We start from the raw sequence: 27,589 nt of genomic DNA, 5'->3' as shown, positions 1-27,589 counted from the left end.
ATCGTTCACATTCACATCACTCTCGTTTGAACAGTCGTCCTCCTGTCCTGGAGCAATTATTTTTGTGAATCCACACCGAAGGGGGGAAGTACTGCTAATGAGCTCCAATAAGAACGAAACTCGGGTTCAGTGCTCCCTCCTTTGGTGTGGATTCACCAGAATGATTGCGCCAGGACAGGAAGACAACCGTTCAAACGAGAGTGGCGACTGTGAACAATCTTCCGGACATTCACGGAATTTCTCTTCTCATCGTGACTGTCATTTTGAGGGTCACGCACATTGTCCAAGACATAAAGTAGCTATGCAAGGTGAAACTTGCTAGGTATTTTATTCACGTGCAGAATTTATGATTAATCGAAGGTTTAGTTTTGTCATTTACCTCTCCACGCCCTCTCAATACAGCTTCGACTAGGGCAGTGAGGATCGTGGACTGATGCTCCAAACATCCAATGCGAATAATGAAGCATCCAAGTGAAACGTTTTTATGTTCCTGACCACATGTCTAATATTTACGAGATACTGAGACTATTAGGTGTCGAAAATCTTTTCGTGTTTTTTCTTTGATTACTACATGGTGGGTCCTAAATAACTAAACCGTTAGGCTTCAAAGTGATCTTGCACTGATGTGGCGACAAAACCAAAAGCTAGGGCACAATTATTGGAAGATTCGCCCCGTGTATATCTGTGTTGCACGTCATTAAAGGTCGAATAAGTCTCATGCGATTCATTGTTCTAACACAAGACGAAAAACCGATCGGGGAGCAGACATGTAGCGCATAGCTCACAGTAAATCTCTAATAAAGCATTTTTCAACGACAATAACGATGCCCAAGTAAGCCCGATAGTGATGCATCAAGCACAATTCAGTAGTTAGTTGAGATTATCAGTAAATTGACGTTCGAATACAGATTGCACAACACGATGCGGCGCAGAACTGTTAGAGAAAATGGAAAATACGTCGGCACATATATGGCTAGAAAAGAGAAAGATGAAATCAGGAGTTTGCTACTTTGACAGAAAACATGTCGTTTTCTCTCTTTTGATGCCAGGCCGCTTTCGAATCAATGGAACTGGACGAAAGGCTCAGGTTGACTGGAATTTCCAAATCCCCACCGCATGAAACGCCCCTTGGATCGATAGCCCAGGGTTGAATCACGGTCGATGAACAACACACGAAAAACATGCCGGTTGCAAAGTAAACAGCCGTGCCCACAAAAAACACGCTGCGCCATTCATGGTAAGAACCCTGTGGATATAGACAAAGAAAATAAGTTGTACTTTCGCGAGCCAACTTCGGTCCTTCTCAAGTAAGGATAATCCTGTGAAGTTTAAGTTTCTGAATACCATAACATATATTGGACATCACTGACATATGCAACCAACAACGACTGAAGACTTACTGGCCAAGCAAGTCACACGAAAACCTCCAAACCGACAGTCAAGGTATTAGTCACCAAATCGAAGTCGATTAGTATGAGTAGATTGATTTAACTTGCCTCTCAAAGAGATTACGCAAGCGACAGTAAGTCAAGCTCCGAGTTGCGTCTAGTTTAGGCCTGGTGTGAAGCTAAGCAAAGGACGATACAGCCGCCCCTTACGCGAAAATCCGACAAAATAAAAATTAAGGATAAGACAATGATCGGCATGCTGTCCAAAAGCAACTTCACAAAGTTAGCTACATTATGAGGCTCTGTTTTTTTTCGTTAACAGAGGAGAGATGCAATTGGTTTGACGCCGATAACTGACAGTCTCTTCAGAGCTCCTCAGTAAAACAATTCACACCCGGAATCAGTATCATGTCATGTTGGGTAAAAACATGTAGCTGAAACCACATAATTCATGCAACACTTTACGCCAGAAAGGATTATTCAGTGCATGAGATCTAATGAAACAAATTTCTATACCATGAATATTCTGCCCCAGTAGTCATCTCGGAGGACTATCACGATGAACTCCTCAAGTGCAAAATACGTATGGGGCTGGTTGCCGCAGCCCGGCAAGGCGAAGTATCAATTTAGTGGGATGTGTTACTCGTTTAGGCTGACATTCACGCCTGAAGAATAAGAAATTCTAGCCGAACTGTTACAAAGCTTACAAGAAGAACGTGGGATTTTCAACCTTAAACAAGATAACAACACACACAAATAGACTAGCCATCTATGTTGGGTAGATGTGACATGGTTGTGATTCTTGCACCAGGACTTCCACCGCTACTTAAGGGAAGCGAACATAGCATGAATGGTCGGTATAATAATCTCTGGCATGAGGCCAGTCTCCAACAGGCAGTCGCTGGCAGCCACGGCTTGAAAGGCGATCGCCTTAGAGAGAGGCATCATAGGAAGATCAGAATTCTCCATCCCTATGGGGGAATCACTGTAGAGTGCATAAGTTTAAAGTATACCTCTGGTGAGAAAGAGGAAGTCTAATGGGAAGCATAAAGATAGTTGTTTTCTCAACATGGCTATGTCATGGGCTCACTGTAAGCTTGAAGAGTTAGGTCTTGATAGAGTTTTCCACCACGGCGACTAACGCACACACCAGCAAATTAAATTATCAGATAAAATCTGTCACACGTGACATACGTGGGGTGTCAGCACACCAGCCAACATAGGTGCAAATACCCCAGTCAACGCACTCAGGGTGTTTGCAGTTGAAAGGATAATCCCAGCATGTCTTGGACTGAGTTCGATTGGGTTCAGGAACCCACCAGCAAATACACCGCTATTGAACATTAACCCAAAGGTGAAGATGGCAACTACGGTGTACTTGTGCTGACAGTCGAGCAGACTAATCACGATCAGGACTACGCCGGGCACGAACATTCCTGGAATAAGAATGGTTAGGAAAAGCATGTGTTTCAAAAAGCAAGTGTACAAACAGATATAAGGAGTTTTAGCTACATTCAATCTCGTCAATCAGATAGAAGGAGAGGATTGATGCACGGTACAATTAATTTATTACACAGTCCCCCTTCGCTATAATGGCACTGAAGGCTTTGGAAAAAATGTCAGTAACGCGGCACGCCGGTTATACAAACTAGGTTCAGTCGCAGGTCTCCTAACTAATTAGAAGCCTTCTCCAAAGAAACATCACACTCTGATATTTAGAAAGAATACAGTTGTAGGAGATACCTAACAAGCCCTTCAGTTGTAAGGGACAGTGATTTTGACTATTTTACACCTCATTATTAGGGCAAGGTCTTTCGAGCAAATTCACGGCCACGTACCGAAACCCCTCACACTCTTCACAGAACCACACCACGAATTCAGGGGTTTCTATTTATTTCTCCTTAGTGGCTTTGCTGCGTAAGCTTTAGTGGCATAATATCCATCCGATAAACCTCAATGGTTAAATCGTCGCATTACCAGTAATGAAGTTCCTGTGTGTCACAAAGTCCTAGGGCGTTACTTTTGACCATGCTGGCTGGGCGGTGACGAGTCTACTGGAAGGACTTCCGTATACTCCATGGCATTTGATTAAGTCTGACTGCGATGTCGATTTTGATATCAGTAGTTGCTTGTCGACTACCCGTGTATCACCATGATGTTTTGACTGCCGGTTACTAGAAACATTTGTAATTAGAGTTGGTGACGCAGGCTTGCTCGGTTTACTCAGATTAATTTGCTGTTTCGCAACCATTCACGGCAACCCCATTAGGAGACCCTCTGTGGATAGACCACACTCTAGGAAACCAGTGGAAACGTTCATTCTCAGGTGTCTACATAATTTCCTATTTTGAAGGGGCGCACCTTCGACGTCCCTAGAAAATCCACAATTTTCTTCCGCCAAGAGCTTTTTGACTCACCAATGGATTCTACACTTCCCAAAAAACTGAACCTCTAATCGGCCCTTCTGGCCAGTTCAAACAAAGTTTTGTCATTACTACCAGAGTTTTTTTCTTACGCCCACATATCAAGTAACGATATCCAGCTTGAGTTTGGTCTTCCCAAAACCAACCCTTTAGCATCTCGATCCGAAAATTCACAGCCATGTTGCGCTTGGTAGGTAAAAAATGCCAATAATTATTTTTATCCAACAGTGCCTTGTGTGCAGGTGGACACATAAACCCCACTGAGAGCAGTTAATCAATGGTAAATGCTGCCAGTTAACCACCAGAAACCACGAAGAATGTTCCAACGAGGAATAAAAAGGAAGAGTGACCGTTTAGCCCGAATGGGTCTAATGTCCTTGGAACACACAAAAACAAGGTGCTCACATTTTCGAACAGGACTAAAATAAGCACAGCTAATAGCCATGTCGGTGCAAGATGTCACCTGTCATCCATTGCGAAGCAAACACAGCGCACAACGCCGCTGCGACATAAGCTCAGTATTCCGGCTAGATAGTGACAACATGGTCTTCAGTGTGACCGGTTACTTGCCACATCTGTTAGACTTTCCGAAAGTGATAGAAACCAAAGTTATTTTGTTACAATCACTTGAGATCTATCCTATCACTTACACCAGGATGTCGTTGGATATGAATGGAGATTGTGACAGCGGCGTTTCAAAAAACGGGAGCAACATACGCAGGAGACCACAAATGATGTTATCGAATGCTATTTAGGCCACCCAGTAACTCATGTTACTTGACTTGAGGGAACAACTGAAAATTCTGTGAATTCTCGGTCTAACCAGCCGTTAACGGATCCAGAGATTCATCTAACCGTTGATTAATAGTAAGATAGTTTTTCGTCGGACTAGCCATCGATCCTCTCATAGGACCAGGTGGAATATCGGTTGACATGTGGTACACAGATAACAGGCTAAATATAATAATCTACGCTAATCTAAGCCTCAATAAAGTCATGAGCTCTCGTCTAGCTGATGTTTTTAAGGTCCTGTTATACTGTATCATAAATGAAAGATTGCACTTAAAATTGGGGATCTTTGTTATGATTATCCCAATTTTTACACGGGTCAAGCTATGTCGGAGAATACAGGTTTTGTTGTTACGTAAGAGAATTTCTAAAATTACTTGCAGTTTGTTTTTTAACAACCTGGTCCATTGACGTAGGACACCATGAATTATCCCTGAAGATAATCCATCCCGCAGGAATCCAAAAAGCTCTTCCGATTAGATCGTCCTTCTTCTAGGGAGCATAATATCGCAGGGGCATACTAGATGTTGACCATCCGGTTGGGTGTAAAAAGGGGCAACCACACGATACCCATCACCGCCACCGCGTAACGTGCTAGGGACCGGTTGACGATTCTGAGCCTATCTTTCCACTTAGCGCCCAGAATTTAGAATGTCCCTGTTTAGTTACACCCCAGACGGATTATTTGCTTTACTGTTGAAATTGGCTACAGAGTGAAAAAGCTTTATTTAACCTCAAAATTCAGTCTTCTCGATTAACGAACCCCAGATCTTCCTACACTAGCAACATTCAGTAAATAACCCAGAAAAAGAATAAAATTCACCCGAGTAAATTATCCATCTGAGAATTTGTCACTCAAGATGCCAGTCAACAGGTGACATGATGTGGATTCCGTGCCTGAGTGCGCATTAATCACACTGCTGAATAACCGCTCGCGGCCAGCTTACCTGGAGGTAGCTGTTTCGAGACTATCTGAGATGCCTGATGCCGATGACTCCTGGAGAGGGTGAAACAGCTGCACATTGCTTCTCAGCTTTTCAACATAGACTGGTTTCACTTACAGGTCGAAATCTCGTAAATAATGCCTAATAACTGCTTCACAAATATTTCAAGCAGACTTCTACAGATGGACTTTCAGCTGGGCATTACAGTCTTACCTTGGTGCGTCTTGGCATTGATATTAAATCTCCACACAAAAACTGAAATGCATTTGTTTCTTCTATTGACTGAAAGTGAAGAGTCATGGACCAAGCACTTGCTGCATAAATCTTCGGATGGCATGGTATTAAAAGTCAACCGGACGTACTGAGACACCGAAACGGTAGAGTCCACCTGCTTACATGTCTAGAGCTGGAAGGCGCCATGAAATATCAAACAAAGTGTGAGAATCTATTATTTCTAACGTGGTTCACGAAATTCCAAGTGAAGCAGCTCCAAACATGTACTTTTGTGCCTTACCGACATTCCATTGTTTTGAATGGTTGCCACTGAAAATGATGGATGCTCGTGTGCTACTGCTGCTTTGACCTCCAAGGGAAACAGAATCGTAACGTGGGACAGTGTTGGAAAATAAACAGCGTAAATGACCTGGATGTTACATTGATAAAACATTCGCCTTGAATACACGTGTTGATGTCGGTACAGCTTCCATGACATCAGACAGTAGTCCGCGAAAATTCCACTAGGCACAAGACAACATGGCAGAATATGGCGAAGCTCAACAATAAATAATTCTACGCCCATCTCCAGTGCACTCACCAATCGCCGTTGCAGACTTTCGCACCACATTCACTGAAAGCAGCTTTCGAGCCAAAATCCAGTCAGTCAGCCAACCGGAGAAAATTTGGCCGATCAGAAGGCCAAGGAACGGTAAGGACGATAAACCAGCGTTCTGTTCGCAGTAAAAGGGGTGTGCCAAGAAAAATCAAAATAACCTGAAGTAAATTTATGTGGACCCTCCAGATGAAATCCACACAGGGAACCGGGATTACTGGTGCCCTCTGTGTCAATAACCCCTTAGATGAGGGACAGTAGACTGATTCTGAGTAACGTTTCCGTAAACGTTCCAGAGCAACCGTCTCCCCTCGCAAGAAACACTAATATTATATTATATAACCCTGTACTACGCTGCATCATACTACTTTACATTTTATTTACATCAGTTACACCGTTTTATATGATAATTATGCTCATATTTATACTTAGATTAGATTAGATTTCACCGTATTGTACCACTGTTTTATTACATTGTATCATATGATAGTGCAATAACATTATACTATATTGCACTATATTACCCTAGAGTATATCATATTGTCTTGTAGGAATGCAACATATTAAAACTCACTGATGTTTCGCTACCTTCGAACAAGGTTAAAATAAAACAGCACTGTTATTTATATCAAAAGACAAAAGTACGGCGCCAAAGACAGCAGTCCTCTCTAATCCAGATATTGTGCTAGTACGGCAAAGAAATTGTCAGTATTTTATTTGAAAAAGCCACTCGTTTGAAACCGCAACAAGGTGAAAAGCAGACTCACACCGCCCTTTTAGGCAAACTTCCTGAGAAGCTTCTCTCGTTCACCAGTCAGCTTGACTAACGCCACTTCCTAAACGCTTCTGGTCACAAACCATGTGCTGCATACACTTACTCATACCCCTCCGCCCGTGTGACCAACCTAACCAGCAAAGCAACCCACAAGGAGAGAATTCCCGTCGACTGACAATGTCGTGCGCAAGTGGGTTGGACCGATCCGCAGGCATCCTACAAACAAATAAGCATGCAACACACGTACTGTAATAATCCATCATGGATGAGAAACTTTATACAGACGGACTGTAAACCACGCTTGGTAAAGCAGTGCCACCGACCCGTCCCAAGGTGGGCGACTAATCGTTGGGCCGTTAGAAATTACGTATCTCATAGTTCAACGTGGATGATACAAGCACCTCAAAACGAGCTTAAGAACTAATGCTTGGGGAACAAACAATTGGGTGATGAATGTCAATGGAAAATGTATATAAGTCGCGGACTTCAGGGACATCAAAAACCAAATCAGTAAATTTAGCAATATTACTTCGTTTGAACGTAACAGTTAGGATAAAGCCATTGCGTTGGACGCATAAACAAAATCATGAGTGCTCCAGACTGTTATATGCTTTCTTGACTATGCGATATTTAACAAGCTTTTGTTCAGAAGGGTTCTTATTTGCCCAACGGCTGGGCATATGTATTTACGGCACAAATTTATGGTATATCACTAGCCAACCAGTTTTTCGGGAGAATGAAAGTTCCAAATTGTACGTACATCATATGAACTTGGTTGGATCAGCGGTTGTATTAAAAATACTAATAAAGTATGGAACAATGGAAAAAATTGGAGGCATTTGTTTTCCAGTTCATGTATTTATGAAGCACAGTGAACGTATGGCATGAAGCAAACATATTGATAAATCCCTCTCGCCGAAAAATTAATTTACAGCCTATTTGGTGATCAGCTGGCATATAGAGTTCAGAAGGACTCAGGCCCTAAATTTGTGCGACGACCCTAAGTATGGCGAAACCGGGAATGAGCTATTCAAGGGTTTTACGAGCCTTATGCGTAGAAGTGAGAAATTCGCTGTCATCCTAAGTGCATCAGTACCTCGACTGGAGTGATGAAGACTTCCAACCTGTCGTATTGATTTTATAAGTGCCAGTAACTTAACAAAAACACATAAAACGTACTAATAGTGAAAGGAAGAAGGCCTTCGCTGCGGAGTTATTTATTGGGTTATTGGACAAGGAAGCAAAACTCTAATTTGCATCTTATTTACAAAAACTGGACACCCATCTTCTCCTGAACGCGTCTTTTTGAACTTCCTTGGAGATTCATTGACTCCAATCATCCCCCGCTCAAATCCAAGCAAATGTTACAAAGCGACTCCACAAATTCCGCAACAGATCTCCCCTTTTCAAAAGGCGCAAAGCGAAATTCCACGAACAACACATATTACTCGCGTGTCTCCCCATCAGTAGTATCACCGTTACAATAGTATTGCTCAATCGTTGAATAAATTCAACCGACGAGATGCAGGGTGGCATTGTCAGACAACTCAGTGACCCTGCACACCAAGCTGTTTTGACTGACTAATCCGTCAAACGGAATGCCGTCTGGCTCGCCATGAAGTCGGACATAATTCATTAGAGCTAAGAACTATCACGAACGTGTTCAAGTTTTTGGCATATGATCAGTGTTATTTCGGCATCAACTCGGTCATTCTCAGAATGTTGCACACCCTAAAATTATCGCACAGTTGAAGTTTATCTGTCCCCGGAAGCAAAGAACATGGTACGGCCTTTATAATTCATCGGAAGGGGGCATCACAAGTACATTCACCACTCACAGTCTCCCAACCAGTGACGCAACATTCAACCGTCCGGCCCAAGGTTGGTGAGCAGTGTGATTAACTCGCACTCACGTCAGATAAAGTATTAATCTCACTTCATTCACGGATTCATACCAAGTGATTGGCTTCTGACAGGCTTTTTGAGTGACGACTTCTTAGCTAGGGGGGTTCACGCGACTCGTGAATTATTCTCCTCCCATAGCTATTTCGGAATAGTTGATAGTTCAAATCTCTCTGGTAGTTCGCAAGATGCGCACAGTTGATGGAACGGCTCTAGAGACTTTCCCGGCTCTTCGGTACAGAATGAGTGCATATACAGGATGAAATCCTCATTAAAAAGTTCCGAATTTCATAACACAGCTCAAAAAACAAGTTATGAGCACCACTATTGATAATTACTGAAGTTGCAACAATGGATCAAAGAAACTAGTTGCCTGCATTCGGTAGCCATTCATAATATCAGTAGTGTTGCACGAAACTCCATTGTGAGAAGCTGACCTTCGGCGTATAGGCCCGAATTTAGGAACCTTGATGAATTCGTCTTTCGCGATTAACCGCTTTATTTGATCCGATGGAGATTGTTTTGTGTTGTAGTACACAATGCAGGCCATATTTCCAGCCAGTGGCTTCTCTGTTAATCAAGTTTCACGTAAACAATTCTCCCGTTGCTCCGTCGCTTTTGAACATTGCAAACAGCTTCAGTGCTCATTTCTAAACACAGTCTCCCAAGCTATACGGATTTCTTCGAATGGGATTGAATCAAGTAATGTTGGAAATCTATAGCGCAGAGTGGGACTAAGCGGTCGCATACAAGTTCAAACTTCTGAGTGAGTTGTGGAGGTAGAAAGATTGAAAACAATCCCGGAGCTCGCGCAAACTCGTAATGTTCAATTTTTTACTCAATTTATCAGCTACAAATCACGTACTACTGGCAATTCGGTTCCGGCTGATACAGTTTCGATCACCAGAAAGTAAGAGTAGGTGATATACAACCAAGCCTTCGAGGGAATAGGGTAACTACACATTAAAGGCGATAGCGTCGATGTACGAGCACCACTGACTGCGCGCTTGGATCACTTATCCCTGTGTCATTAAACACTGGTATGTTGAGTCTTGGAATCATCTTCTAAGGAAACAGCGGCTGTCGATCCGAGTCAGTTTACTGGTTAGTGTTTTGTTTTCTCGTTGCGGGGCAATACACTCTCTGCGTCTTGGTTGACAGACCATCTGCGCCGATGGCCGCGTAGTGCTGGAGAATTGATAGCTCGTGTTTGCTTTCAGTTGCGGGCTAGTTCGATGTTCCCTCTCTGCGTCTTGGTTGACAGACCATCTGCGCCGATGGCCGCGTAGTGCTGGAGAATTGATAGCTCGTGTTTGCTTTCAGTTGCGGGCTAGTTCGATGTTCCAGTCGGGCCCAGTGCGTTACTCTAGCTGAGCTGTTCTTTGAAGTGATCAGCTCATCGCTAGAGAGAGCGATTTTGTGAGTGAATTGCCGTTCCGTGTATTTTGCTTCACTGACACCCGTCTTCTTTTGACCGGTTGACCAAACTAACTGAAATATAGGGCGGCAGTTGCCTGCGGCGAACGCCTTCTTCATCTCCTTGGCTTTCAAAACTTACCAGCGTACTGTCATTCTTCAGGCTCCTGATTGTCCGATGTTCGAGATATCTGCGTGCGCCACTACAGTTGCCCCTCGGTGGGATGGCCTTCCTGTAAGCAAAGATCTGCCGATATCGACGATATCCAGTGTTTATTTAGTCGCCTTGGACAACTTGCACAAACAGTTAGGAAAGCTGACAACATATCTTCTTTAACTCGCTTCCACTGAACCTTTCCTGCAGTCTTCGTCATCTGCATCTTTCCAGCAGCCTTCTAGCCAGATTAACTAGATACTCTTGAGTTACTGGAATTTTCGAAGTTGATGAATGGAACCGCCTTGATTTGGTACACGATATGCTGACAGAAATCAATGCGATAAACGGGGACCCAAAATGGAATGATCGGAGTCAAGCTGCGTAACCGCATAAGAAACGACAATCCCTAACAAAGGCTTCCATCCGTAAATGATAATCACATGGTCCGATTGAGTCCACGACCGACTTGGGGTTAGTGGCCTCCAAGTAACTTGATGTGAGCGTTTGTGTTGGAAGTTCTTACTGCCCGGGAATAGACGATGATCCATACACAACTGAAGCAGTCGCTCCCCATTATCCGTACGCGGGGCATCAATTCCAAATCCACCACCTAATTCTGCTTTCTCCCGGACTTAGTCGGCCAACTTTAGCATTCATATCACCCACCAGGATTACAATATTTGTCCTTCTTGCTGACTAAAGTAGTCACAGAAGATCTAGCTAAAACCTGCCCCTCTCGGTCTCAGAACTGCAGTCTGTTACAGCATCTGCTGATACCGCATCGGTCGGCATTGATGTTAATTGAGCCAGACAACCACACAGAGCTCATCCTAAGCGGCTTAAGGTGGACGACCGAAGTTGGGTCTTGTAGGCGCTTTTCGAAGACAGCGTATACCGACAGACAAAGAAAAGTTTCAGAAAAAATGCCTGTTGGTCAGTTTGACATAGAATACGGACATTAAAGTCTGCAGCGTAGAACATATCCATTGAGGTTAATGGGTGATTGTTTTGGTTTATTTTTCTGAGAGAAAGTTTAAACACGAATCAATGGCTACGGGGCTGGTAGTTTGGTCGCACTGCATCGTTCGACGGGTGGGGAGGAGTCGTAAAGGAAGGCTGGCGTGCAAGGAGCTGCAAAGGCGAACGATACTTTCCGGTTGTTACAGAAGGGGATGGATGTTTGGTTGAGCTACTCCGCCTTGAGCCTTTGACTGAAAAGTCGGACTTATATTGCTGTAGGAAGATGTGGAGTTTTGTCCTGGAACCCTGCTCCTAAATTCTGTGTCAAGAGCCTGAACCGCGAGGGGGGCCGTTGTTATGGTTTTCTTGGGGACACTTCCAGGGCCCGATGACCTAATTGTCTGATACGGCGTCAGGGGGCAGCCTGGTACGAGGACGCAGGGAGTGAAGCTTTACTGTATTACTCTTAATGCGGTTCCTTACATCAGGCGCCTTTTGAGCAGCACCGGAATCCTGAGTTTTAAAAGTATTTCGACCGTAGTAAATAATGCGCCGGCGGTCACGGTCAACCGCTGGGCGACTCGATTGTGCGATTTTTGTGGCCTACCTTTTCTAACCCGTCCTTTATCAGGAGGTATTTGGAAGAAGCGTCTTACTACCTTATACTCCTATCGTGAAGGACAGTATGACTTTACCTCAATATCGTCTGACCGTATTGATAATGCGCCGGCGGTCACGGTCAACCGCTGGGCGACTCGATTGTGCGATTTTTGTGGCCTACCTTTTCTAACCCGTCCTTTATCAGGAGGTATTTGGAAGAAGCGTCTTACTACCTTATACTCCTATCGTGAAGGACAGTATGACTTTACCTCAATATCGTCTGGTAATACGAGTACTCGGAGTACGAGGACTCACTGTTTTTCGTTCGGTTAGCTACCGGTTGGCCTTCTTGGCATGGTTGGCAAGAACTGATAGACGACTTTCATTTCGGTGTCATGCGAAAAATAAAACAAGGCTTGTCCCGTCTGGAAGATGCCTAAATGACAAGTAGGAAGTAGTGCCCTCTGAGATATGGTTTCTTCTGCGTAGTACATGAACGTAACAGGAATTTGGAATGGGCCTCCGTTAGGATGGTCTCTTCGAGGGGAACGAGTGAACACGATTCTGTTAAACAGTGTATGAAATACACGATTAAATCAAATAGTCAACTACCAGGTATCAAACACAAACTGAAAGAATATCGTATTCGTACGAATCAGGTAGACTGCCGCTCACTAATTCTATGTTCACTAGTTTTCACATCACAACACTGGAAGAAACTCAGGACCGCAATGGGACTGAAGCTCGTAAACTGTAGAGAAGCGGGCTGTTTTCAAACAAAATATAAGAAATTTACCTATTTTAGAAAGAAAATCATATATGACATATATTCGCTAAAAAGTAACCTTACATGGGATACCCCATTGTAGTACCTTCTGAATACAGAACTCATTTCTGCATACGCACAATGAATCGGGAGAGTTAAAATGTTGAATTGACAAGCTGCTAACAAAGGAGTGGTAATATCCACTTAAAGTGCTTCTCATCCACAATGCCTCAGATTTTTACCCTAGTCTGGAACATTTCCCAATAATTTGTTACGAGAATCTGGTAGTATATGTATTAGGTAAAAGCCATAGCACACATAAATACTAGATTATTAGACAACAATATCCAGCTGCATGAAGTAACACTTACCTCCGAAATATCAAAAGCCAGAACTTCACGCATGTACGTTGGTATGATTGTAAGGAACGTGTAATTGTTCCAGTCGTATCCGATAACAAACAGAAGGAAAGCCCAGAGCGGCAAGGATTTCACCATTTTCAAGACAGGTATCGGTGGCTAAAACAGTAAATAGTAATATGAGTGTTAGCATTTACACTAGAGAACATAAAAGGATGCGAAAATGGACTTTTCAACTATATTCCCGTCCTTATTGATAGAGTACGGATACGAACTGCATCCACTTCCCTCTGAACTCGACTCACCAAACAAACGCAGCCAGATAGTTTTCTGATGAACACATGGTTGGAATTTTGCAGCTCACATTGGTTAAATTGGCCACTTTGTTTTTTTTATTACTTAAAACTTGATCGTGATGACCTGTCAGGTAAAACATAATGAATGCCTATCAGTATTTAAATGACTGAATACGTCAACGGCTGCGTTCTGAAGAGGCTCGTTTAGTTTGTACCGGCTTTCCACCAGCCCTACTCAGAGTTTGATGTTACTCGTACGAATCACAAAGATTTTGACTTGCTCGAACCGAACCACACCACCCTCTGGGACTACAGAACCTAAAAGAAGGGCATTCAACTGACCCATAGGTCAAAATCGTTGTGTTTTGTTGATTTGTGCCAAAACGTCAGACAACAGATTTAAATCCAGCCGCAGTTTGGAATGAATAACATTAGGACTAAAACCCGGATGTAGATGGCAGCTGGACCGACCCGATTTGGCCACTACGTTTACCGACATAACATACCAGGACCTGCTGTGCATTCCCGATTGTATCACCATAGTTTTGTTTTCATGAAGTATGTGCTTACTGCTTGGTAATTGAAAATAAGTTCTGAGTGTGTCCAAGTAACTTACCGCAGTATTGCAACCAATAAAATTGAAGACACCACCGTGATCTTTATTTACCTTAATATACGTAAACATTGCACGTAAATGGACATAAGCAATATGGGTATAGCTACCGACTGACATGGACTGCTAACCGGTACTCGTAATATACTACTAGAAGCCAGGTGAAAAGTGCTACCACATCAATTGATAGTATTTATAAAAGGGTTGAGAAAAAGCCAACATACAACCCGAATATTGCAGAAATCGGAGGGAGAATAACTCGGAGTGGGGGTACAATGAACAGTGAATAGTTTGTGTGAACGGTTTGGGGTTTTGAACCTGAGGTAGTTTGGTGTCAAACTGTAGCATTCTAAAAGAACATAAATCTCCCACAACACAATGTCATTAACCGGAACGAATCCGAGTGACCTACGGTATTAGAGAGCATACGGAGAAACGATGGATGTCTTACAACTACCGAATCGATTGACATTTCAAATTCACTGCAATAATACTTGTCGAAAAAATAAAACAGTAGCCTTTGACTAAGCTTTGAAAGTTAAAAAGGAGAAAGTAACCCGCACCATTTTAGAATAGCAGGTAACCTGCCGTCACTGGTGTACTTTAAAACATGAAATCACAACTTTCCGAATGAAGTACTCCCTGATGTCACTGTAAGAGGAAATGCTGCGCACACATACTCTCCATAGTGGTTGTGTTATTGTCCCGAAGGATGTGCTCAAAACGGATGTGAGTGGTTCTGAATATCATCTAAGTGGGAAACAACATAACAAACTGGCAAGCATCATCCACACGTTATCGTGTAAAACAAACTACATAAGGAACACATTCGTAAACAGACTAGCGATTGCAATATCTCGTAAAAAGGTGAACGTAGAGTTGACCTGGCGGAAGCCATGGTTCGTATGTTTGAATAGCTGATTAACAGTAGGAAGGCGAGGCGTACACGTAGGCTATAGCCTTCAAGGTAGACAGGATACTGCCACATGCCGGTGCTATACCAAAAGCTCGTGAACTACTTCCAAAGGTGTATGTAACTGGATGGTCCCGAGACGATTAGGTACACATTGTTCTAATTTTGCAATATTGCTACTGCGCCTACATAAACGAGCAATTTTCACAGCTCCGTAACGTTGAAGAGCACTGAAATAGAGATGTCTGTACCCAGGCCTGGTGCGCAAGCTAAGTGGGCAAACCATCTGCATAAGGTTTGCTAAAATTGAGCAAAAGCCCTTGAGTGGATCTGTAGTAATTTTACCGTATAGCTCTAAATGATAAGACGAATAAAATGACGATAAACACGACAAGATAAATGACGGTTGAAGAAAAATTCAACGGCATGTGAAATCAGGAGGCGGAAAATGTAGTCCACCTACGTGCACTTCCCAAAATATAGCAGTTTTCAGTAGTTTCTCTGGGCCTAAAATGTGAAAGAACTTATCACATGTCGTTGCAAAAATTGGTCCGAAGAAATGTTGAAGGCTGATTAAAAAGCACCACTTATGCCATAGTCACGCAAAATGTGGTTTGAAATCGCAAACTTCAAGGTTGTCCATTGTTGGGCGTGCCTATGACTGAGGTTAGATGGGCCTGATTCTATTCAGATGTGATTCTGAGTGAAGTCGGTGGGTTAAAACTTTCAGGTGGATTTTCATGTTAGGCTCTCGGATGTTAGAGAGTTTCTTCCAAGTGAGCATGTACAGTGTCATTCAGGCAAGAAATTATCAGAAATTCAGTCACCAAATAGTGCGCCATAGTGACTGATTTTGCCGTGATAGTTAAATGTAAGTAACTCAGAGGAACAAGCGGGCTGACGCAGCTGAACCACAGTGCGGCCCTAATTCAAAATCAAAGTTCCCCATAAACATTAAGGGAGAACGTCTGCTGGCCCATAGACTATTGAGAAGTGGTATCGGTAACACCTAAAGAGCATATCAGGCCGCAGTAAATCTTTTAATTAAAGCATCCGAGTGTCTCTTCTACCCGAATACCCTTACGCATCCACTCGTATCGCCCGAAGATACAGGTCAAAACTAAATACCCAAGTTCAGAGCATAATATCTGATTCTACGGACACGTACCGCACGTTCCTGATTTCTTCCGGCGTTTCCGCACACGGCCAGCAAAAATTCCCTTTCCTTATTTGAAACCCTTGGGTTTTCTGACGGTGTGTCGTAGACGAAAAGTAGCCAAAGCATGCAGTAGGCAAGGCTACATGCCCCTACAAATTCAAAAAGAGTATGTGAAACGGATGGGCAGTTCTTAAGAATGAAAGGTGCCAACGGTATGCTTCCACAAAGTGGGTCACGTTAAACAAACAAATACAAACCGCGTCCAGGTTTGAACATTAGCTAGCGTTGACACATTTATTAAGCTAAGGCATACAATGTTCGGAAATCTCGTGAATGCGAAAAGCTACAAAAATTGCGGATCTAGATAAAATATGAAGGTTCAGCTGCACCCGGTCCAGCTGCAGATGACATGGCAAATTTTTTTCTCCTCTCCAGAAATATCCTGTTTCGTGCACGATGTAGATCTGAACGGGGACAGGAGCTCATCAAATAACTGTATCGCCATAGCTCGTAATCCAACAAACCTATATATCATTAATGTAGCTCCGATCACAGTTGGCGTCATTTGAACCAGTGTAAACAGCCGTTTCACCAGTAAATTTCTTGGTTGGAAGATGAGTGATCATCCAACTATCGTCTTAGCTTCAGCGCATTTACTCCTATGACAGACCACAATGCAGTGGTCATCTGAAACCTGTTACTATAATAGGTCCATGCAGGTCTGGGCTATTTGCTTGCAGCCAACCGTATGCGTTGGAGTCACTATTCAACTGTGTAGTTGCACACCACTGTTAACGCCGACTACCACTTACGTCTTGGTAAATGGGAACTAAGTACACAGTCCAGAGTGGAAGTCTGCAGGCCACAGAAGTAGAATTAGCGCAAATTAAAGTCAATCGCTCATTGGCGTGATTTTTTCAGTGCATTCTAGCAAGCAGGGGAAAATAATCTACCAAGCGCTACCCATCGGCAGAGGACGTCGAGGCAAGTGTATTGCTGTGCAAAAAAGCACTGATCAGACTCAATATAACAACAAAAGTAGTTGTCTCACTCACCATAGAAATAAAATACCAGGGGCCATCCGACTGAAGTTTGGCAGAATGCACCGGTCATCGACAGAGCAAGCGCATTTCCAATTTGCATTCCTATAAACAGTTAGACAGAAAGCAAGTTGAAGGTGAACGATATTTCGACCTCATCTGAATGTATCAACGTGAACAGCCACATTAGGCTACAAAGCAACTCGGTACGTCCAGTACAATGAGCTCATTTCCCTTGATGGGCACTAGTTTGGTTCTTCACCGCCGTCACACACAAGTGTGACCACAGATCACATAGACAAAAAATAATTTTATGGGGTCGATTTCTTCCCGATTGGTCAAGTTGTTCCGTTCTTCCAGCTCCATTTAAGGCCTCGCACCGTCTTGTCGAATCCACAAAAGCGTGGTAGTTATTTACACACGGCCCTTCCTCCTGCAAGGATCACAAGCTAGTAAAAGTATGTCTGACGGCCACGCACCGAGCGGACAAAGCGCGCGGCTAATTTTTCTGAAATTCGAATGGCTGCTCATGGTTAGTTTTTTTACTACTTTAGAACGATAATCTGTCCTCTGAATAACATCATTTGAGAGTTACGCTTAACCATCTACGTTATCTACAGACAACAGTCATCCTCGATAGAATAATGAGACCAGTAATCACTCATGGATGAAACTGACGAACGTGACCTAATCGATAAAACCATCCAAAAAGCCGAAAATAACTTATTTTGGTCAAGGCCTATGATCAAACTTGACATCTTTTTCTTCGAGTTTCAAGTGAGAAGTCTCCGATATATTCAGTAAAGACAGTCTACAAGATCCACAGAGTTCATGGTACGAATTAAATGATACCGTCAACTTGAAAGTATACTCTACAAAGAGATGCAATCAGCCTTTCTGTATAGGTGGTTCATCTATGCGTGAGCACTTAAATCTAAGTGGATTTTTCATGTAGAATTATTAGCTTGATATGCACGCAGAAAAATACCAATGTGAAGGAAAAATGCAAGTCAACACTGTGACTCTTTAAATGCATCGCGGGATTTGACACAGCTGTTGACTCGACAAATAAACGGTGAAATTAAAGCGAGATGATCCAGCTGCCTTCCGTTAGGGTCAGAAATTGAACTGATGAGCTCGGTTTTTGAGACGTAGTAAAAAAGTATTCTCAGGATTTTTAGTCCATTCGAATTTAGAATACTGGAGACTTGAAAGAATACGCTGCCAAAGCCCATTCGCAAATTTTACGAGGAATAACTCACCACCAAATGACACGCCAACCAGGACACCACGCTCAATGGGGGGAGCCCAGGAAGCCCATATTTGGTAGAATCCAGGAAACCATGCAGACTGTGAGGAGGATGAACAAATCAAGTTCGGCGGTAAGGTCTCAAACTTTACCAGTCGAGGAAATAAAATGAAGTATGTGAGTAGGCAAACGGAGGAAAATTCAGAAGCGTGAGCAATTCAGCGTAAGTGCTGAATCACAGTTTTGAAAACCTCAATTGAGGGACCATCCCGCAAAAGTCAAATCGTTCAACCGCGACAAAACCTCAAAGCGCAGTCAACATACAACCAAAGTAAAGCATAGGTTCTAGGTGCTGCCAGTCAAACTTATTGAAGCTTCAGTAAGCGTTGGCCTAAATGATGAGATCGCTCGATCCGACGCACTCGGTGGTGCAGGAAGAATCTCGTACCCTCAAGGAAGTTCATGCATGTGCGTTTCACGGGAATACAATGGTCTCCTTTCGGGGGATTAAGAAATGTTCCTGTCTGATTGCGTTTCCCCGGCATACATTGATTTACTAGAGGAACAATACAGTTGACCATAGGTGCTCTGGGTAAACACTGGCAATATAGGATTTATTTATTTCATTACGGCTAGAGCAAAAATTTCACTCATTGAGTTGAACACATGCTAGTTCATCCATGTGGACACCAGTTCCAGTCACACGAGGATATTGAGTGCCATTTTGGGATGAATGCAACAAGAGAGGGTGCATATACAAAGAAAACGAAATGTAGCACGGTGGTAACATGACATCGTAAATATTAGGAACTTAATATATATCAAGTTACCGAGAGTCGTTTCATCGTTACTTCTATGACTATGACCTAACGAATGACAGTCAGCTGCGCTGACTCATGAGCAGATTTGTAGGCTTTAGTTCATCAATCATTGTTGTTGTGCATTTCGGGACCAGAAAACAGTTTTTCAGTGGCTTCGGGTTCTCCTCAGGAGGAATGTAACGGACGACATTAGGCTTAGTCATTTTCCCTGGAGAGGAAAACAATGGACAACGTTTGGTGTCATCAGTTTCATTTCCCCAGAGGTTTTTCAAAGAAGCTTTACTAATAAGCAGAAAAGCAAATTATTGAAAAGCACATCGAAACTTAAGAAGGCCAAACCCGGCACAAGCGCCGGTAGCCGCTTGTTCATAAGCGGACGGACATAAAGCAGTCTGTAAAATTTATGTACCGCATGTATGCGAAACTTCAACATAAAATAACAAACTTCGTCTGACTGCTCCACACCTACTTCCATATAGCAAACAACCGTTGTGCTCCTGATCCCGTAATAAAACCAGTCTTTGATTCAGCTGTGAAACAATCGGCACATTATTAAGCCCAAGCTGCATATCCGTACATCACTGATGACTAAAAATTGTCGTTATTTGCCATATACCAACGAGTCTGAATTAAAAAATATCAGATATGACTCTACGAAGAACTATGGTGTAGCTCGAATCAACCCTAACCGTAGGCATGCGATGATGACTGGTCATTGTGACCAACTCAGCTGCATTGAAAGTGAAGCTCAAATCAGCAGAAATGCCAGGAAGCTAGAGATGTTAACAAAGCAACTTCGTTCAAACAAATTTGAATATAATCTTCAAAAGGGTTGTTAAAAGCTGTCTAACTCGAGAAAATTCCACTTGGAACTCGCAAAATGGGTCGTGGAAGCGGAAATAAAGTCAGCGCCTTCAGAACACCGCTAACGAACGGTGACCCAGCTCTCGGGCCGGAACCAATTCGTGACTTCCTGATTAGCTTCCACGAAACATGTGATTATTAATCACAGGTAATGGGATAAACCACTGGGTTTTTCCGTAGATAGCAAGCTTGCTACCTTACAATGAGGTTTGTAGTAGGATTAGGTGCTAAAACTCCTGACATTCAGTAAGTGAACTCTCGTGGTGGATCCAACACTGATGGTATTTTCAACTCCCAGAAGAACCGCAACAGTGATTTTGCATGAAAGCGACACGTCAGGTTCTTTGAAATTTAAATTAAGCCGACAGGAGTTGTGTGACGTGAAAATCACCTTTGAAAGCAGCGTTAGAATGTAACTGTGACATATTTGTGGTGATAGCTTACATGAGATTATTTCATTTAGCTAAGTTTGGAAATTAAATAAAAAGTGCTTTTTATACCAGATCTCTCTTCAAGCATTGGACACAAATCAATAATGTGATCGACCGACGGTAGAGAAGAATGGCAAAGGTTCCGGAATAATACTAATAATTAGTCGATAAAGATCGAACATGCCACCTAGCGGTGTTCGATGAAATAGACTGACAACCGCGAGTGAGATGGCGCTAACAGACTTACGGATACAAAGCCAGAAACTATCCGGAGAACATAGAGCAGATATACACTGTACATCAGTGCGAATGGGATGAGTGCAGTAGCAGACCCAAATACAATCAGATTGATCAGCATTGTTCGACGAGCGCCGAACCTCCGAAGTAATAAGCCACTGGGAATTTGCCCAGCTAGGTAGCCCCAGAAGAAAACACCAAGAATATGTCCGCGTGTCTGTGGATCCCAGGCAAATGGACCATCCTCCATAGTTTTCTGCGCACAAAAGCAAGAAATAAACAGCTTTTATCCAATGGAATATTGGGTCGTTTGAAGAATTGCAGGAATCAAGTAGACAAACTTTCTGTTCCCTTCAGACTGACACCTGTATGCACCAGAACCTAATAACTTAAACATTTTGTAAACACTTCTGGGATGGACAGTAGTCCAGCAACGGAATACATCATTAAAGTGTAACAAAGCAGTGCCTAAGACTAAAAGTGGATGTTCAGAAGCATATATAAGTGTCAAATAAGTCAAATATTTCAGAGCGAATTCTGATACTATAACAATGTAAAACATTAGAAGTAAGATGATGTGCTTCTATAGTTTTGACAGAAGCTGCCCTATACGCAACTCAATGCCAAATGCTCGGCATTTTACACGGATCCGTTAAAATTCGTGAATTTTTCAGTCGGTTAACAAGGCAGCTTGGCAAACTAGTGGCCGAGAAGCTACCGCTACGGTCCAATTTTAAAAGTATCATGTTATTCATGAGAACAAATGCGTGAATATAATCGAATGGTACCCAGAATTGATAAGATCGTTCGTTCCAAAAACCTGGACTGATTTGATAGAACATAGCCATAGAGTTTAACTCCAAACAATTCAAGATGAAGCTTCTTCAATCTGATACAAAAAATTGTTTTATTCGAGGAGTACGAAATCTTTGAAAGGTGCGGTTTTGGTATGCACAGAACCCCACGCACAACATAGACGAAGTCAACTTATTTGAGATTAGTTCTTGAAATTTACAGGATCTTTTCTGTCCCTGTTCAACCAGTTAATCACTAGACTTGTAGTGGCACGCTGTTGTAATGCTCGTAGGCACAACCATTTCGAGCCTCTGTAAGCTTCCCAAAAATGGTTCTGACAGGCCCATGATTTGGGGAGCGAAAATATGAATCGTGTTCATAGACCTAAACTGAAAAGGTATATGCTAGGCCTCTCCCACTTACCTAAATTATGCGCATAGCCTGAGAAAGCAAGCAAAGGACAGCAACGATTCCTGTCATAAGTTCTAACGAAAGGTAAACCTATGCATAATGTGAAACTAAGGAACGGAAACCCAAAAGGAGAGGAAATTAGTTACCACAAGAAACAGTACGGGAAGTCTTGGCTTGGTGTTGACAAACTATTTCCGGAACGTTGACTTGAAGGCTACATTGTTACACTCTGGAGAAAGTATCCTTAAAAGAGGTTAGAAATTGAATGCGAATACTTCTATTTGGTCACTTAAGGCGCATATTACAGTAGTAGATGCACCTTCGGAAAAAATCATCCAGCGGAAACGATTTCTGTCGGTCTAAAGCTGGTTTCAGGGGACTGGAGTATAAATCGAGAAAATGACATTTTATGATCTTCATTTGGTGTACATTCAGCACGCCTGCTGCAAGTAGTTAAATATTTGCGAGTTCACTATGGAGTAGCAGACGCAATCTATTTCAGCACTAAAGATACGTAGTTGGAGTAATTCAGCAAGGTTTTTAGTACGAAAACTATGTGGAAGGGTTGAGCTAGAAACAAAGTTACAAGTGGGACCAAAAGGTATCCAAAAGGCATTTCGAAATGTCTCCACATTTACCCGCGGGATGGATAAAGCACGAATTTAATGACCGGAAGGCTCATGGTTCGAACCCGACATCTGTCTCTCAAATTCCTCTGACTAGGCTTGGGCAACCTGGCAGCTCCTTTCTGGTGGCATGGAAGTTAGACACCGAAAGAATGCCACAGATGAACGATTTTTTGCTAGCAAAATGTAGCTTATCAATATCACAAAGTCTACCAATCATTTTGTTAGGGTGATTTTAAGCTGCATTGGGTTCGCCCAGTTGGCCAGTTCGAAAGGTGCCGTAGGCCGCTCTGGTGTGACAATTTTTTGAGCTAGGCAGTGTTTCGGGGACAAATCGAACAGGATCGGCTACCTATCTGAATACCATGTTTGTCTAGTCACTGACTCACAGAAGCAAATTTGCCCTTCATAGCAGCGATAAACAATCGCTTGGCTGAAAAGAAAAACATTCTCATGAATGTAGACAATGAGTCCCAAAAGAGTGAAAAAGCCTATCCTCTGTTCAAATGACCTATCTGAATCGAGCAAAGCTACGTTAATCCGCGGAATCAGTAACGCCTGATGAACTGCATCGATCCAACTGTGCTTTCAAAAGCAAGTGAAAATTTTCCGTAAGTACAAAAACGGAAAGAGCTGTTCAATCATGAGACTTTCGACGCTTACACGTGGCTGTGGGGTACATCAAAGACTGGTGGGCGATTTTGAGGAGTTTTAGGGTGAGTACGATCAGGAGATAGGGTACAGAAGTCCACTACTGAGGAGTAGGTAGGTGTGCTTGGCGTCAGATGTCAAATTCAAGAACGCAGCACAAAGCCGCCCTTGCAATATCCACAATTTTTTCTTGCCTTCACGAAAGGCTCTCATGAGCATCTTAGGCAGAGATAGATTTCGTTAACATTCTTCGAGTGTTGAGGGTGTTTGCATCGTGTCCCATCAACGTGTTTTGGCAGGGCTTCAGCACCAATTGGGGCGGAAAGTACATCCATTCCCAAGCTATAATCACTTAACTTCTCTGTTCCCCTTAGACGTAGTACAGATGGTAGCCATCTAGCAAGATGGAATCGATGACGATCAAGTTCAGTAATAAAAAACGAAACCGACCATAGTTTGCACAGTCGCATAAGTTTTGCTAGACTGTCAATTCATTTAAAGTCGAATGGTTGTTGACTACCTTGTATTCCTTCAGGTGGAAAATAATTTAAATGTGCGTTCATGCTATCTGCTGTGGTTACAAACCAAGAAGCGGGATACGGAACAGCGGACTGATTGGAATAAAACAAAACAGGACCTTGGCCCCCACACTGCAGTCACCAGAAGTGTTAGTTTCAACAACAAAAAGTGGTTGATTTCTGGGTATTAACTTTGATCCTGCAGCTTCCAATAGCACAAGCTGCACGTACGTGCAAATATATGGCCCCAGGAAACCTGCAAAAGACTCGCTGTCTGTAACTAGACGTTGTTATTGGCTCAAACTTATCTTCCTTCAAACGTCACCTCAGTAGCGTAACATTCCCTGGTCATCTGAGAACGTGTGAAAGTGTATGCAAAATGGTCAACCTTTGGTGAAAACAGCACTTCCCTGCGGTAGCCGTCGGTTTGCAACATTGGTGACCATTGGTTCCAGCAGTCGTGGACAGTTCTAGATGGTTTTTCGCACTAAGATCTCAGTTTTACAACTTGTTTCACAAGCAGGATGTTTCCTCATGATGGATTACAAGTGAACGTTCCTTCTGTGTCGCTCAACCTTAGAATACTCCTTGAATTATGGGGTATCGAAGATTGCAATAGAATGCCCACACAGAGCAAGCAATGGCACAGGACACTGCTTCGGTCATGAGAGGGGCATGTTAAGCTATGTTGTCTTGATAGTGACCCCTGGTATATTCTAACCTGACGGCGTAGTAAACATCAACTGAATGTTGGATGGCTTTGGACTGTGACAGCGGTTGAATGCACACAGTCGGCTTTCGGGAAAATTTCGCTCGAAAAAAGAAACGGTTGTTCTACTATTCGAAATGTTGCTCATGGTGTATGGGCAAATTTTCCAGAAAAGATGAAAGTCGACATTTTTTCGGATTTCAGAAAGTTTAGAAACCACTACCAAGCGGTGGAGCAGCCAAAATTAAGAGATGTCTACGCCTCGGATGGTGCTCCGTAGAATTCGATCAAATGGCATCCTCCAGTCCAGTTTGTCTCGTACTTTATTAAAAGTGATGAGACCTCCATCTGAGGTCTAGGTAGAGCAGCTTGTGCGCACATACGCTAATGACTCAAGCGGTCGAGCTATCCTAATACGGAACGTGAGCCACACCCGTCATCAGAGATACATACTTTTCGATGTTATCAACTTGTTGTTACTACGCCCGTTATTTATAAACGTTGAGTATTTTTTGCTTCCGACTGATAGATGCAATTTGAAGCGTAAACACCTCATCCCTTCCGTCTTCCGAGTTATTCCTGCATACTCTGTTCGGAGTGTCAGTTCCAACACGAAGGATTCTCGTAAGTATTACCCGAGCGCGAAAAAAACTCATTCTACAGCAGCAGTCTATAGAACCTCGCTGCAAAATACCTCTCACTTGCTTTGCAGTACAATGAGGAACAATTAAACTTCCGAACATCACTAATAGAGAGGGGCTTGCCATAGTGCGATGGTTTGTACACCCCCACAATCCATCGAACTATCCTGAGAAACCTTCATTCCAGGCTGGTCACTGGGTGGAGGTCCGACAAACTCTGTCTCCGATCACGCCATGGTGCGTGGACTCCTGGCAGTTCTTTTCCCTTCAGGTCTTCGCAAGTAAGAAGCATGGCAATCTACCATCTTCGAAGAACTATCATAGCTCGACGGCAATCATCTGAGTCAGCCTAACAACTTGTAACAGTCGACCAACACTGCACTGGTAGTAAGTATGTGGATGAAGCATGGCAACGTGAAAGAAGCCATGCTAGCGACATTCACTGTTATCTGTCCGGCTTCCCCGATACGAGCAAATGACCACTGGATATTGTCAAGTCCTAACTGATGCCAGGAAATCCGTTCCAGCAGACAGGAGTACGACGGGGCATACAAATTCCTCAAACACCAAACAGCGAACAGCCCAAAGAAACACCGAGAGCTCTGGTGGATATCGAAAGCTCAGGAGAGGGAAAAGGCCTTTACTACCGGAAACATCTGTGCCCTATACCAGCTGGTTCGATCGACTGGTCTAGGAAAATAACAGTTAGTGGAACGAAGAATGAAAAAGGGGATCATTAATTCACTCGCGAAAAGCTCGACAAGAAAGGCGAACCGAACACTTAGACAAGCAGTTTAACCGGTCTCCTGAAAGGCAGCTTCTGAAGATAGAGCATAGGCGCGGATGGATATGAACGTTAATCGCCCGTCAGAAAAATAAATAAGGTACCAAATACCCATAATTAAACGTAAGGAGGTTCCAGAACCGAATGGATTGTATCCAGTCCTGTTCAAAGAAGGCTGAGAATCCCTGGTGACCTACCTAACAAAGCCCATTAGTGCAATATGGAGTAAGCAGCAAGTGCCTGTAAAATTAGCACGTCGACAGTTATTCTTATTTTCAGAAAGGGCACACGGATGCTGTCTGAAAACCACCGTGAAGTCAGCTGGTACCTATGGCACTGAGGATGATTGTTTGTTTGTTCGTCAAATGTCAAAACAACGGCATGCGTGTAGGCTCCCTATAAGCCTAGTGTCCCTTGATTCTGTCGACCGGTTTGTTCTTATAAAAATGCGTGTGCAGAGGGATATACTCAAGAAGTTCGCAAATATCATACGCTGTGTTTATCCAATATTTGTGGGCGCGTGCCTTTATGGTAAGCCCTTCAAAAGCTTACATACAAACAGCTGTGCCGAACGACGTTATCCGTCCTCTTCATTTTTGTCTACATTAGTCAGTGATGAGGTAGGAATGCGAACTCCGATAAGTATCCACAGTCCCAGTGTTCAGATCTCTCCTACTGAAAACTACACATATTTGAACTACGCAGGAGATTTTGTCCGCATTTTTAGAGGAAAGCAGGAAGTGCAAGCATCACTACAGAAGTGAGCTAAGTTAGCCTATTCCTGGCCTGTCCCACACCCATGAAGTTTAAGGCCATGCTGCGGATATGTAGTTTTTGAACATGCTCCTGGGAACTCAGTGGGAAACATTGGAAGCTCTAAAATCCTATAGGTATCTCGGAAGTCGTGTTAGCTCTAAGGACAGCATGGTAGATAAAACGGATATTTCACGAATATTTCAAGGGATAAAATTGCGCACGCCGGTTGGCAGTCTTGTGGCACCAAAAAGATATACCCCTGTTCACGAGGGACGCGTGTATCAAACAACATCATCATCATCGACTTGCGCACGCGGCAGTCTTGTGGCACCAAAAAGATATACCCCTGTTCACGAGGGACGCGTGTATCAAACAACATCATCATCATCGACAGCACAGCATCAGTGCTCAACACCGATGCTTCACTGCCGTACAACCATAACTTATTTGAAAGCCTTATTGCAAAGAAAGGAGTAAATGTGGATGCGAGAGGGACTTAGTGCTAGCTTATAACAATCATTCCGAGGTGCCTACACCTCCAGACATTCACTCAGGCAATCTGGATAGAAACTGACTACAAGAACTCCACTGACATCGGTTGGCAGCCATATCTTGTAGTGTCTCCAACCAGGCACAGTGAGGATCACGCGGTCCCCATCCTGGGAGGCGAGTAGCACCGACAGCACCCAAGCGTTTCTTGATCTCCTTCATACTCCTCTGCCAAGTCAAGGGTTGACCACCTCTCTGTTTACGCCACTCTGAGTTGG

General features: G+C 43.2%; 1 protein-coding gene across 1 annotated transcript in view; it reads right to left on the bottom strand.

Annotated features, from left to right (window-relative positions):
- Positions 1 to 891: 891 nt before the first annotated feature.
- The window catches only part of T265_09167 (hypothetical protein), a gene marked incomplete at both ends in the record, with an annotated part of 30,123 nt that continues 3,425 nt past the window's right edge, over positions 892 to 27,589 (bottom strand). Inside the window, 8 exons of the mRNA XM_009175178.1 lie at positions 892 to 1,246; positions 2,583 to 2,824; positions 6,359 to 6,491; positions 13,321 to 13,467; positions 16,299 to 16,438; positions 17,345 to 17,434; positions 18,592 to 18,679; positions 20,942 to 21,187. Of these exons, the coding sequence (XP_009173442.1) occupies positions 995 to 1,246; positions 2,583 to 2,824; positions 6,359 to 6,491; positions 13,321 to 13,467; positions 16,299 to 16,438; positions 17,345 to 17,434; positions 18,592 to 18,679; positions 20,942 to 21,187 (1,338 nt within the window). The remainder of the gene's footprint in view (positions 1,247 to 2,582; positions 2,825 to 6,358; positions 6,492 to 13,320; positions 13,468 to 16,298; positions 16,439 to 17,344; positions 17,435 to 18,591; positions 18,680 to 20,941; positions 21,188 to 27,589) is intronic.

The sequence above is a fragment of the Opisthorchis viverrini genome (assembly GCF_000715545.1).
Source record: "Opisthorchis viverrini unplaced genomic scaffold opera_v5_261, whole genome shotgun sequence".
Lineage (NCBI taxonomy): Eukaryota > Metazoa > Platyhelminthes > Trematoda > Opisthorchiida > Opisthorchiidae > Opisthorchis > Opisthorchis viverrini.
The sequence above is the reverse complement of the archived record's forward strand: the minus strand, read 5'-3'. Positions and strand labels throughout refer to the sequence as shown.